The sequence below is a fragment of the Notolepis coatsorum genome (genome assembly GCF_963971535.1).
Source record: "Notolepis coatsorum genome assembly, chromosome: 2".
NCBI classification, from domain to species: domain Eukaryota; kingdom Metazoa; phylum Chordata; class Actinopteri; order Aulopiformes; family Paralepididae; genus Notolepis; species Notolepis coatsorum.
Window position 1 is genome coordinate 38,604,064 of NC_140166.1, and position 15,048 is coordinate 38,619,111.

Genomic DNA, 15,048 nt, shown 5'->3' on the forward strand with positions numbered 1-15,048 from the left:
AGCTATAAGATGAATTTGTGAGGTAAATCTTATTATGGGAGTGTATGTGGGATAATGCTCTTAATTTGGCTCAGATCTACAAAAAATCTATTTAGAAGAAAAACAGCACAATTTTGTTGAATTTAGGTGTGAATATCATTATGATAATTATGTCTCTTAACATGCAACGGCCCTCTTTTTTTTTATCAACTGTTTCTCCTCCTTTTTCTGTATTTTTCTCCCATCCAAATGTTTTTGTCGTTGTGCCAATTCCCCCCTCCCCTTCCTGGTCGTTGCGTGCATTTGCCCCCCACTTGCCGGTCTAGGGAGGGTTGATAGATACTATCAGATGTCCCCTCCGATACATGTGGAGTCAGCCAGCCGCTTCTTTTCACCTGACAGTGAGGACTCTCACTGGGGGAGCGTAATGCGTGGGAGGCTCACACTATACTTCCCACAGTTCCCTGCGCTACCCAGCCGCCTCACATGTGGGCCCTCTTGAGGATGATTTTGATGAATGCGGCGGTGGCTTTTCTTATTTGTTCTCTTAACAGACGGTTAAGAAACAATAAAAGAAAAATAATAAGAGGGTATTGGTGAATGAGGCCCATTGACTTTGTATGAAGAAGCTTGGATTGTGTTGAGAAAGGAGTCAACAGTTCAAATTGGTAAGAAGGAGGTTTGAAATGTCAGAACTATCCCTCTAAAAGCCTTCTCTGCAATCCAAATGTAAACAAACGGATATAAATTATAAATGGCTGCATTTATATATCTCTTTGATCCAAAGCGCTTTACAATTTTTACAACATTCACACACCAATGGAAGAGCCAACCATGCAAGGTGCCAACCTGCTCATCAGGATCAATTAGGGGTTAAGTGTCTTGCTCGAGGACACTTCGACACGCTGCCCGGGAGGAGCGGGAATCGAACCGGGAACCTCTGGATTGCCAGACTCTACCTCCCGAGCTACTGTCACCCCCGGATATAGTGAATATAATACATATTTATTCTATAATGCGATAAGGATATAAGCATTTATTTTTTTTACTGTAAGAACAAATCTGGGACATTTTCGGGGACAGGATTATGGTTGGGGACAGATGACATAATTCAGAGACTGTGCCCGAAAATCAGGGACGTCTCGTCAACTTAATATAGGCCTATATTTTTCATTCAAACTTTGGTGGACACTTAGTAATATCACACTGGATATCATACATTGGAATGATTTGAGGCTTTGTTTCCAGGAACTTATTCCATGGATAAACCAAATATTTTTTATTTAAGACTGATAAACCAAACAACCCCCGCCCCCTAAAGAAAAAAGAAGGATGAGCCATGGTCAGGGAACCAACTGCAGCATGTCTACCCACTGAACTGAACTGAACTAGAATGGCACTATTTTGAGTTATGGTGAACTAAAGAGTTAAGAAAGTGCCAAAGAGCTTATATTCCATATACAAGTCATACTCATATATACTCTAGAATATATTTATCCAACATGTGGTCAAATAAATTACTGATTGTAGCTAAAGGTGCTATAGAGATAACATGTGTATGTAGAGTAATCATTATTAAAAAAAAGAATACATCCACAGAGCTTTTAGAAAGCTGTGGAATAAAATAATTTATTCTGAATTTACCCTACTTCCCATTTCCCTATGTGGAATGCACCTGATTGGATATAATGTATGACGTGCGATAAAGAGTGGCTGAATGTTATCTCACCTAATACCTAATTGATCAGGTTTTAAGCAGGGCTTTTTTTCACAAGTTTTTATCAAAACAATCAGTCAACATAAGGACACCACAGTTAGGATAGCCTAAACCCGACCAATCCTTGGCCATCGACTAAAAACACACTTCTTCAATCAATATTAAAAGATTTAAATAAAAAAATAACCTTCTTACTGTCTTCTACTATCCTGCACTCTTCCTAATATACTAATATCTCTCTACTACTATGCACTCAACACTGCAGCACTCAAGTTTCAACACTTCGATGAACTTAGTTACTCAGCTGAAAGAGTTGTACATGTCAAAATACTTCCCAAAGGTCAGTGAATACCACAACCACTACACCAGAGGAAGCTCAACAAATCATGTTAAACCCAGATTCGGCTCAAACAAGGGACTAAACACGTTTCGCAATTATGCCACAACAATGTGGAACGCCCTACCCAAAGCTGTAAAGGAATGTGAATCCCTGCCCACATTCAAAACCGCTCTTAAAGAGCACCTACGGGAGGCTGCAATTCGAAACTGGCCACCGTAAATGCCCAAAACCCCCACCACCTCCTAATAGACAGTCTCCTCCCCACCGCATGTATATATTCCCTCCCCGCCGTATGTATATTTCCCTCCCACCCACCCACCCCCTCCTAATGTACAGTCCCCCCTCCCCATCATATGTATATACTATACTCTGTCAAGATCTAGGGGTAACAGTACTGTATATTTGAATACCGCTTATGTCGCAAATGTATCAGTACTAAATACCTATATGTCCCTATGCCATAAATGTCATGTATGTTGTGTATGTCATAAATGTCTATATGAATTGAAAATGGGGGACCCTGATGGAAACAAGACAAACGTCTTTCTCAGGTCTGCATCCCCTTAACAATTGTATGTATTGAGCCGTACTGTATTGTACCCATTCTGCAATCTGTTAAATAAAGTTTTCATTCATTCATTCATTCACCCTTCCTGCTGACTTGTCGTACAGAACTTGTAAGTCGCTTTGGATAAAAGCGTCAGCTAAATGACAAAATGTAAACGTGTTCCAATTGTTTTTTTATCCTTTTACAAAGCAAAAGAAGAAAAACCTAAACTGGCAGGACAAGGCTCCTACCCCCACCTACATCCTACCAATATTAACACATCTAACCCTTCCAGTTTTTAGCAGTTTAATATTAAACTTCCAGGTAGTGAAGCAGAGTGGCATGACAACGTTTGTAATCTGGGTCTGACTCTCTGACTCTACTGAGCACGGCTCCCACAATCCTCTGGCACCTGGGGCCTGCTCCTTATGTAAGATTAACAGCAAATTCCCGCATGCCGATTGGATAAAGGAGTGATAGTAACACATTACGACTGGACTGGTGCTTACTGGCCTTTAGCAATTACCTTACGGTGACATTGAATTACTCAAATAGCATTTTTCTGACTGAAACAATCTGCTCTTTGTGGGCTTAAAGGTAGATTATGGAGTGGGATTAAAGCTAGGATCCAGGATTTGACCATATAAATGATGGGTATATTTGAATTTCCTTGAAGCATTTGACTTGTAGATAGAAAATATGCTTGTTAGACTACACTATAGGTCTGTTTTAGTCCAGAGTTTACAAACATTACAGCTGTGAAAATGTACACTCTCAAATCCATCCCAAAATTCAAGTTTAACCGTCACTCAATATCAAGCTCAGGAAAAAAGAAAATAAAGTCTGTCATCCCATATTTTGTATTCAGTGGTGGGACTACACTTTTGTTTACATTTGGATTTCAGTCTGGGCCTTTAAAACGGCTCTGATTTAGGAATAATGATGTCTGTCACTGTGCCCGCCCTGGGCAACGCCTCTCCCCAGCCTAGGACGTCCCACTGGCCAACGTCTGCCACAACTCCCTCGGTACAGTAGGACAGTCCTCCCGTCGGAGTCTCCAGTGGGTTGGGTTAGTTTGGCGAGGAGCAGAGAGAAACCAGCTAGTCTACCGTTAGAGGAGGACATTGGAGGAGCAGACACCATGGCTACGGCAGGCATGTCCAGAGAGGAGGCAGAGGAGTACCAGAAACAAGTGGTAGAGGAAAAGTAAGTCCTAGCACACACACACACGCACACACACACACACACAGTCACACACACACACACACACACACACACACACACACACACACACACACACACACACACACACACACACACACACACACACACACACACACACGTGGCATAATGTGACTACTCAAGCCTAAATTATTCTAAATAAATATATACAACTTGAGCCACATGTACAATTCCAACTCCAATGTATGTTTTGTCAAATGTTCTTTTTCCATTTTCATCAGTAACATAGACAGCAAGCTTTGCAGCATTAAGTTGGAAATTGGTTAATGTGTAGTCTCTTTATTCCACAATATGGGCGACTCTATTATGGTTAGGTTGGGTAGTACTATGATCATGTGGAGATGAACAGAAAATCAATTACTTGGCCACACAAGCTGCCATATTCAGCATACCATACTATAACCTAATTCAAGGCGAGATATTTAATAACAGCTGTAATATTCCAATAATAGCTACTATGATTAGTTTCATATTTGAGTGAGTTATTATGGGGTTAAGAACTCTTGAAAGGTTCTTAAAAAGCTTGAGAGCAGATGAATCTACACTGTTATCTGAATTAGTCCTTCAACATACAACTAAAGATGGCAAAGAGCACTGAAATACTATATATTACTCAAGTAGAAAATGCTGTTACTTCAGTAAAATATTTACTTAAGTAGGAGTAAGAGTACTAGAGTAAGAGTCCTAGAGTAAAAGGGTAGCACTCTAAATAAGTATTTAAGTATGTAGTTACTTTTTAACAAAAATCTTATGTTTAAGTGAGCACTGATGCTGGTGTGGTATTTTGATCATTCACTATAAATTCATGGTTTGAAGATTTAATATTAATTATAATTATATCAACAACGCTAAGCGCTTAGGTCAGTTATGTACTGACTGAATGACTGTTCTACTGTAAATGACTGATCTCATTGTACTCAGTACTCTTGTGATCAAAAGTACTTTTACCCAAGTAAAAGTAAATACTTACTTAAGTAGAAGTGACAGTATTTGAAAACACTCAAAAGGTTTTGCCTGAATCAACTCAGTTACTTAAGAGTAAAATGTTATTAGTTACTTTTCACCTCTGCACAGTACTAGCCACCCAATTTCAATAGAGCGACAGTAAAATATCAAACATATCCATATCCACAAACTGAAGCTATGTCAATCATATAATATTCAAATATATATATAAATATATATAAGAAAATTATATTGTAAATAATAGATAATAGATTCTCAGTTCATATATTTTTATAACAGGACCTTTTTTCCCCTCATCCAAAAACAGGATGGAGAGGGATGCAGAGTTCTTGCACAAAAAGGCTGAGCGTGCCTCACTGCGAACATGTCTAAGGGACAAATACAGGTTACCAAAGGTAAGCTCAGGAGTCACGACATGTCCTTTCCTCTGGTCAATGAAAAACAAGGTGCATTACTGAGCAACAAAACACAAATACTGACTTTACCTTTTCTGTGTCCAGAAGATGAACCTATGGTTACGTCATTTCCCTGTAAACGCAAATATGACTGCTTGAGTAAAGTGATGCGTGTGAGTGTGTGACAATCTCCGTGTCTGTGTGTGCGTTTGTGTGTCGCATGACAAGAAGTAGTACTCAGAGTAGTGCCAGAGGGATTACAGCATCCAAAAATAAAAAGACTTATTGACCATGGCTGGATGGATGTCTCCTCCTGGTTACACATAGAGCAACGTTGTTAACACGTGTTGATGTTGTTGTTGTATTTTTCCCCCAAGGATATACTACACAATAAAGCTAAAAGCTTATTTCCATTGTGGTCCTAGAGGGGGGGGGGGTGCTGAGCAGCATATGTTTACAATACAACATCAACAACACATCCAAAACACTTATCTCAATAATGTTTATCAGGCTCAGGGTTAATAGTATATATAATCCTAATACCTTATATCCTGTATCAATACCTAAAAGGATATCACAGAAGGCCACTTGTGCCCACTGGTTAGACTTCATTACAATGTGTAAAGCCTGGCACACAGCGGAGCCCCTTTAAAGGAACAACATTATGGGAAATGCATTTACTGTCTTCTCCAGAGTCAGATAGATAGATACCAATTTCCTCTCTGCAAGCTAGCCTAGCTTAGCACAAACAAATGGAAACAGTATGGATCAGCATAGGTTAAAAAAAAAAAAGTAAACAATTTTATGTATAGCCTACCCTTGTACTCCATAGTCATTTCATTGTGGTGTACGGAATCCTAAATAACACAATAAAAGGGAATTTGGTCAATTTAGTAACTTTTTCATTAACTTTTTTTTTGTTATTTCAGACAATTCAAATTTCAGTCAGTACAGTAATTGAGATCAGTTCAACAAGTAAGGAAACTCTTTGCTTTGGTCCCAAAAAAAAAAAAAAAAAAAAAAAAAAAACAGCAGACAAACAGAAATAAATACCAAACTGCCAAGGCTGCCTACTCTTCTCTTGAATATACTCTGTCGTCAAGCTGCCATTCCAGAAATCACTAATCTCACATTGCTCTGAAGTCATTCTACAGTGAAAGAGTAACCTATGGTCATAGTAAATGGAAAACCCAGTTTACCCACTGTTTTTATTTGTAAAATAGAGTTTAGGCACCTTTTTAAGCTAGATAAATCTTTACGATATAAATTCATAGTATACACATTAAAGTAAGTAGTATGAGACGAATGTAACTTACACAAAAATAGGTGCTTTTCAATAAAGTTACACATAAATTAACACTATTATGAAGGTGTAGCCAAACAGCAGGTGGTAGTTCACCTTATGGAGTTTATAGTTTACCCACACTGTCATTTACCATTACATTCAAGATTCAAGATTCAAGATTATTTATTGTCATGTGCACAGTTAGTTTGCCGTTCAATGGAAGTCTTACTTTGCTAGTCCGCCCTTCACACAGATCACACAATACTTAACAACAAATTTACAGTTTAAATACAAGCAAATGCTAAAAATACGGAGATCTTTCTTAAATGTTTTTATATAAATGGTTTGATTGATTGATTGAAAACTTTAATTAACGGATTGCAGAATGGGTACAGTACAGTACAGCTCAATACACACAATTGTTAAGGGGATGCAAACCAGAGAAAGACTTTCGTCTTGTTTACATCAGGGTCCCACATTTTCAATTCATGATGACATTTATGACATACACAACATACAGATATACAGATGTAAAAATCTAAGCTAATCATCTAATCTAATCTAAACATGACATTTATGACATACAGATATACAGTACTGTTACATTTGTGACATACAAAATATGGAAATATACAGTACTGTTAAACAGAGATCCTAACAGTAAATATATACATACGAGGGGGAGGGAAATGTACATTAGGAGGGGCGGGTGGGTGTGAGGGATTTCGGACATTTACGGGGGCCAGTTTTGAATTGCAGGCTCCCGTAGGTGCTCTTTGAGAGCGGTTTTGAAGGTGGGTAGGGATTCAAATTTTTTACGGCTGTGGGTAGGGCGTTCCACATTGATATGGCATAATTGCTAAACGTGTTTAGTCCCTTGTTTGAGCCGAATCTGGGTTGCACATGATTTGTGGAACTCCCTCTGGTGTTGTGGTCGTGGTATTCACTGACCTTTGGTAAGTACCTCGGTCGTGTAGTGTATCTTGTAGACCAGGCCCATTGCAAGTTGCTGTACTCTGTCGTCTACTCTAAGCCAACCTAGGTTGTTAAAGTGGGCAGGGGTGAGGTGGGTTCTAGGGGTAAGGTCAAGTAGTAGTCTGACCAGTTTGTTTTGTGATGTTTGTAATCTTGTTTTTAGCACCTTTGAGGTGCTTTGGTATGGTGCAAGCATAGTCGTAGTACCCTTGAATGAGTGCTCCTGCCAGAGTCTTCAGAGTATTCTTGTTTACCAGAGAGGAGATCCGGTACAAGAATCTAGTTCGTTGGTTGACTTTTTTTATTACATTGGATGCCATTTTGTCACAGGAAAGAGTTGCCTCTAGGATGGAACCCAGGTAGGTAATTTCATCTTTCCTTGTGACAATATTGTCACCCACTGTAACTGAGAAGCCGTCGGTCTTGCTGAGTTTGTTATTTGAACCGAAAAGAATGGACTCTGTTTTGCCCATTAGTAATGATAGTTTGTTATCAGCGAGCCATATGCAGATTTTGCCTAGTTCCGAGCTGAGGGTTTTTTAAACCTGCAACTTGTTCTTGTCAGAGACCAGCAGGGCTGAGTCGTCCGCAAACAGGAACAAGTTGCAGTCACAGGCTGACGACATGTCATTTGCATAAATTAGGAACAGTAGCGGTCCTAGTATGCTTCCTTGTGGAACACCACAGCTCACTGTGAGGGGGGGGATAGAGTACCGTTTACCTCCACCATCTGTTCTCTCCCCTCCAGGTAGGATTGCATCCAGCTCACTGATAAACTATCAAAACCAATTGCTTTTAGCTTGTCAATCAGAATGGAGTGATTGACAGTGTCGAAGGCCTTTTGTAGGTCCAGCATGACCATGCCGCAGTATTTGCCCGCGTCCACCTCTTGTTTGATGTGGTCGTTCAAATAGAGAAGGCATGTGTCAGTGGAGTGGGACGTTCTGAAGTAGATTCGATTTTTTTCCGCCAGGTACTTTTTGACCTGTTCGTAGACTATTTTCTCCATGACTTTCGAGATGGGGGTAAGAATCGAAACAGGGCGGTAGTTGCCTGGGTCTAATTTGCTGCCCTTTTTGTGCAGAGGGGTCACTCTCGCAATTTTGAAGTCCTTGGGGACGTGTCCCTGTTTTATGGAGAGGTTTATTATGTGTGTGATGACTGGGGTGATGGCGGCTGCTGTCTCTGAGGAATTTGGAGGGGATGTTGTCATGGCCAGTGGCCTTGTTAGGTTGGAGGGCGCTAGGGCTGACCCCTATTAATCGACTAATCGGTCGAAAGGAGTCGAATATAATAAAAAATATATATATATATATATTAATTTTTTTTTATCATTCTTTCCAAAAGAAAAGAGGCATAGAAGCGTGGTTAACGCTAATGGCACGCATACCAGAGGCTAACTGCCTACGAAAACAGGCACAGAGGCACTGAAAGAGGATTTCACCCATCTAATGAACACACTAGACTAGACAAATATCAAGATGTATCCATCAGTGGACCAATTGCATGCTTTTGCAGAGGACAAGAAGCCTTCAGTCGACTCCTTCAGACATTAAGCACCCCCCACAGCCCAAATGGAATGATAAAAAATTTAAAATTTAAAAATATTTATATTATCCTTTTTTTTCTTTTTTTCCCGACCAATAGTCGACTAACGTCAAATTTTGGCCAATCCTAGTCGACCATCCAAATCCTTAGTCGGGGACAGCCCTAGAGGGCGCACATTTTTTTTAGTACCTCATCGGTTGTTACCATTTCTAGTTTGAAGTCGTCTTTGTGGACGCCTAGGTTCTTGTAGTATGCTTCTATGTGTTCTACCCCATAATGCCCTGAGTGGGAGGGTAGTTTGTTTACCAGTGTTGTGGCTATGTTTGTGAAGAAGATGTTTAAGTAATTGGCTACATCCAGCTTGTCTGTGATGAGCGTGTTGTCCGTCTTTATGTTTATGTTTGAGAATCTGGTTTTAAGTTTTTTGCTGCAGCCTAGTTGATTATTGAGTAATTTCCAAAGTTCACATGGTTTGTTTTTGTTTTCCTCGGTTTTGTCATTGATGAATTTTTTTTTTTAGGTTTTGATCATGGTGTTTACGTCATTTCTTAGTCTGTTTCTTTGAATTTTTTGTTCAACCACGTGGGCTTGGAGTTCACTGTTTGAGCTTTTGGAAAGCTTTGTCTGACTTTTATGAAGTTGTGTGATATGGGGGGGGGGGGGGGGGGGGGGGGTACTAGCTGAGGGAACTGTTCACAAGCCTGATGGCCTGTGGGTAGAAACTGTTTGCCAGTCTTGTAATCCTGGATTTCAGACTCCTGTATCTTGAAGAGTCTGTGCTGGGGGTGTGTACTGTCCTTATAGGCCTGTTGCAATAAGCAATAAATCAATTTATCGCGCAATAATGAAAATGAATGCAATGATTTTGATGGGCGCAATTAATTGCTATTTGCGTGTTTGTTTTAATGAGGCGGGAACCAGTACCTCTCCGTGTGGGGAGGCGGGCCGCTGGCGTTACTACAGAGTACAGCACGGGAGCTCCTGTGAGCACCATGCGTATGTTGGGCAGTAGCAACGCTACATAGCTTAACTACATTTCTCAGTAGCGTGATGGTAGCGTCGCTCCTTTTGAACCAAGTAGCGTAGCTATTTTTAGACCCAAGTAGTGATGTAGCGTGAACAAACGCTATACGCTACTGCCAGGAGAAACTGGACTGCTAAATAAAGATTAAAGATCTAGTGTTGATGCTATGACGCTTCCTCCTCAGCGTTGATTGCCTGTAGTAGCTGCATCTAACGTTAGTAGCTAACGTTAAAACTAACCTAAAGTTAGTTGTTCACCAACAATCTCAACATTTGTTTTATCATTAGCTCAAAAACACTGAACCGGACGACACAAGTTGTCCGCTCATAGGTTCTGCTAGGATAATAACAACAATACTTCCGGTCGGTGGGTTTCAAAATAAAAGAGCAAAGTCTAAAACACCGGAAAAGACGTTTATTTTGTACAGCGTTTTCCTCCACGAGTACTCAAGTACATCGTGTGATCAATCGATCTGTTTTTTTTTGCCCATCCCTAGTTTATCCTGTGCTGAAAAGTCTCCATTCCAATAGAGATAGTATATATTTGTGTTTATTTGATTATTGTTGAGCTATATTTTAATCGAGAGTAACTGGTAGTGTAGCTTACTACATTTTCCAAGTAGCTTGCCCATCACATAATCCGCGAGCCACAGTAAACAAACGCGAGCCACAGTTAGGGTGACCAGGTGTCCCGCTTTTGGTTGTATACTGCACAGCCATTTTACCTAATGTCCCACGTCCCGCATATTGAGAGGATGTCCCTCTTTTCGAAGCAAAAAATAAAAACATGGGTCTGAAAGCCCCTTCCTACAGTAAACGTAGCAACCCGCCTCTTGTCCACACACATTGCTCTGCTCGTTTTATCATTGCTCTCACGGAGATAAAACTGGGAACGAGGTTACTCTGCTTCTGACACTACCTCATATCTGATTGGTTAGGTAGTAATTTAGGATATTTAAAATGTCTTCCAATGTTAAATAAAGGTTTATTGCACTTTGAAACGGTTTCCTTGCATTATTATGCTATTATCATTATATTAGTAAAAAAAAAAAGGTTGATTGAAAACTTCTGGGAAATACATTTCTCAAAAAAATTATTTCTCTCAAAACCGCAATAATATCACTTATCGCAATAATTTCTGGGACAATTAATCGCCCAGCAAAATGTGTTATCGTGACGGGCCTAGTCCTTAATGATGTTTTGTGCTTTCTTGGTGACCTTGGTAGAGTATGTCCTGTAGTGAGGGGAAGGCTGCTCCTGAGATGTACTGCACAGTTTTTTATCACTCGCTGGAGTGCCTTCCTGTCCTTACTAGCAGTACAGTTTCCATACCAGACTGTGATTGAGCTGGTAAGGACACTCTCAATCGTACTTCTATAGAAGTTGCTGAGAATTTTGGGTGGCACGACACATTTTCTCAGCCTTCTTAGCAAGTACAGTCGCTGCTAGGATTTTTTGTATGATCTGTTGGGTGTTGTGAGCCCAGGTGAGGTCCTCACTAATGTGGGTTCCGAGGAATTTGAAGGTTTTCAGTTTTCACCCTTCATCACCATATCACCACTTGTCAATCTACTTCACTATTCCATTCTAACTAAAGATAATTGAACAAGTGTTACTTTAGTAGGACTTGTCAAAATTCAGCAGTCTTACCTCTATCTAAGGTCATCGACAAGTAAGCTAGCGATCACTGCTGTACTTCAGAAGTATGATATAGAATAGAATAGAATAGAATAGAATAGAATAGAATAGAATAGAATAGAATAGAATAGAATAGAAATCCTTTAATAATCCAGAGGGAAATTCGGCACTACAGATCGCTCACATTGAACAACAATACACATTTAGGTATAGTCAATAGGACTAAAATAGGAATAAGAATATAATAATATTAAAAATAAGAATAAAATAGAATAAAGAATTAAATACGGTCCGGGATATACATTCTGGTATGTATATACATTCTAAAATCTTAAATATACAACTATCCAGCCAAAAATATACAGTAATAATAAGTGTGAAAATGTAAAGTGAAAAGTGTCCAGGAAGATTGTGATAAGTGTAAAAAAAAATTAAGTGTCCAGGAAGATTTCGCCAGGCTGTACTGTCACCCTGTGCTCAGTGATGCAGTGAGGCACAGTGATGCATTATAGAGTCTAATGGCTGTCGGAATGAAGAACTTCCTGTGCCATTCAGTGTTACATCTAGGAGTCTTTAAGTCTGTGTAGTGGGTGGGAGGGGTTGATGGCGTGGAGCTTAGCAAGGCTCCTTATTTAGACCTATTTAGACCTATAGACTAGGTCCCCAAAATGAATGGAAGGAAATAAGGAGCCAAACATCTGGTGTTGACAACAGGGACAGGTCGCTAGCTTACTTGTAGATGCACTTAGATTAAGGTAAGACTGCTGAACCCTCTACTAAAGTGAACTATCCCTTTAAAGCTGTGTTATCGCCAGTCTTTGGAAGATTACTTTGAAAATGCAGTCTGTTACATAATACTGGTTACCTGGATGTGAGCAGCAATGCAAAATACTAACACTCTTTTAGTATTACTTAGTAATACTAGTAATCACTAGTAAAGTAGTAATTACTTTTAGTTACTTTGGCATTACATCACCTCCAAAGTTAATTGAATATGCAGTTAGATAAACAATTTCTTTCATTTTATATAGACTGTAGTTTGAATAGTGTTAGTATCATCATCACTACCCACTTTCAAAAACACTCTCAAAAAACACCTACGGGAGACTTCGAAACTGGCCCCTGTAAATGTCCTAACACAACCCCCTCAAATGTACAGTAAAAAGTATGGTCTTGTCAATATTCCAATGTACAGTTTTACTTGTACAGTTGTACAGTGTCCCCCACCCACCCCCTCCTACCCAACCCCCCCCCCCCCCCCCCCCCCCCACTCCTACCCAACCTCCCCCCCCCACCCACCCACCTCCAATGTACAGTACCCCCCCCCCCCCCCCCCCCACCTACCCAACCTCCTCCAATGTACAGTTTCTACGTCAAATGTATATACTTTTTTTCTGGACTCTTTTCGTATCACAAACAGTACTGTATTTGCAAATCTGGTATGTCATAAATGTATAGATGTAGCAGTACTGTCTATCTGTATGTCATATATGTCATATATGTTACGATGAATTGAAAATGGGGGACCCTGATGTAAACAAGACGAAAGTCTTTCTCTGGTCTGCATCCCCTTAACAATTGTATGTATTGAGCTGTACTGTACTGTACCCATTCTGCAATCTGTTAATAAAGTTTTCAATCAATCAATCAATCAATCAATCTACAGCCATTAACAACAATATTTTCAAGAATTGTCAATCATCTTACAATGTTATGCCTTTTACCCCTTGAAGCTTCTAATCCCAACAATCTCAAACTGTTGTTTTTTTTATTCGTTTTTTCAAAAGTATCTGAAGTCAGATTTAAAAGAATATATATATTTTTTTTACAATAACTATATATTTTTTACAATACATCCAGAGTGTCTGCCTGACAAAAGAAAAGGTGGGGGGGACTAGCTGAGGGAGCTGTTCACAAGCCTGATGGCCTGTGGGTAGTTTGTCAGTCTCGTAATCCTGGATTTCAGACTCTTGAAGCGTCTGTGCTGGGGGTGTATAGTATGTATACTGTCCTTAATGATGTTTTGTGCTTTCCTGGTGACCTTGGTAGAGTATGTCCTGTACTGAGGGGAAGGCTGCTTCTCAGATGTACTGTGCCGTTTTTTTGTATCACTCTCTGGAGTGCCTTCCTGTCCTTCTTGTCTGGAAACAGTGCAGTTTCCAGAAAAGTTTTAGAAAAGTGCTGAATAAAAGTATTGCTTTCCCCCCCAAAAAGTTATGAATTAATGAATTTATCATTGAAAATATTTGTGTGGGTCCAAAATGAATGTTGTTTACATGTACAGCTATCCCCTCCCTCCTTCCCATTTCCCCACTTGGAATGCACCTGATTGGATGAATGACATGCTGGTGCTCTAGTGCGACATCTAGTGGCTGAGTGTTATCTATAGCACTATTGCCTTTAAGGGCTTGTGTCCACCAGGGACGTTTTATGAGTTGTCAGCTCCTTTCTGTCATTCTTTTCTATGCTGGAGAAGCGACAGGCACGCTCCTCTTCCAGCACCACGCCTCGCGTTTATGCGCTCTCGGCGGCAGCGTTTTTTGGCGGAGCGCTCCCAGCGCATAAAGTTGAAACTAGTTCAACTTTTGGAAAAGGAGCGCGCTCATCAATGTAACTCATCGAGGAAGGGGCGGAGCCGCGGCTGGCGCGAGCCTCAGAAAAACGCTCTGAGCTTTTTCTTTTTCTTTTTTCAAAGCGGTCCGCCTTGAAAAAAAGGCTTTTAGTGGACACATAGCCTTACTGTGCATCTGATTACTGTAATCAAGTTCCATGTAAATCTGTTACTCACCAATCTTGTTTACCCCGAGCTATTACCTCCTGTTACTCCGTGTCCTCAGAGCGAGCAGGACGCCAACATGCTGGAGATGGCCGGCGACGACGTGGACGTTCCCGAGGAGCTGCTGAAGATGGTGGAGGAGGAGGACCACGTGGAGGAGCAGCAGCAGAGCGGCTCCCTGCTGGGCCACATGCAGAGCCTGCAGAGCATGGAGCTGGAGCAGATCAAGGAGAAGGCGTCAGCCACCATGACCGAGCTGAAGACAAAGGCGGAGGAGAAGTGCACTGTGATGTGAGGACAGGACACGCCGGGGGCGGGACAGAGGGGACGGAAGAAACACGGAGTGTGACTTGAAATTGTGTTGGCACTTCAAAGCAGGAGTTGCTAAAACATTGCTACTGTAGCTACTAGATCCACACTGAGTAAAGTAGTCTCACTCCGGGACCTAGTCACAATACAATATATTGGTGCTCTTATCCAGGGGTGATGAATCAGAGGCAGGCCTGTGACCTATATATATATATATATAAAGCTCTATATAAGTCCCTGGACTATTATAGTCTTTCCAAATTCACATTAACCAGTGATTCCAATTTTCCAATCATAGCAGCCTACTA

The 15,048-nt window shown here is 40.5% G+C and overlaps 1 protein-coding gene across 1 annotated transcript; it reads left to right on the top strand.

The window, feature by feature from the left end:
- Positions 1 to 3,724: 3,724 nt before the first annotated feature.
- On the top strand, positions 3,725 to 14,726 carry cplx4b (complexin 4b; the record flags this gene model as incomplete). The annotated part of the gene is made up of 3 exons (XM_084308830.1): positions 3,725 to 3,789; positions 5,099 to 5,186; positions 14,493 to 14,726. The coding sequence occupies 3 exons, from the start codon at positions 3,725 to 3,727 to the stop codon at positions 14,724 to 14,726; spliced, it is 387 nt and encodes a 128-aa protein (XP_084164956.1).
- Between the last annotated feature and the right edge of the window lie 322 nt (positions 14,727 to 15,048).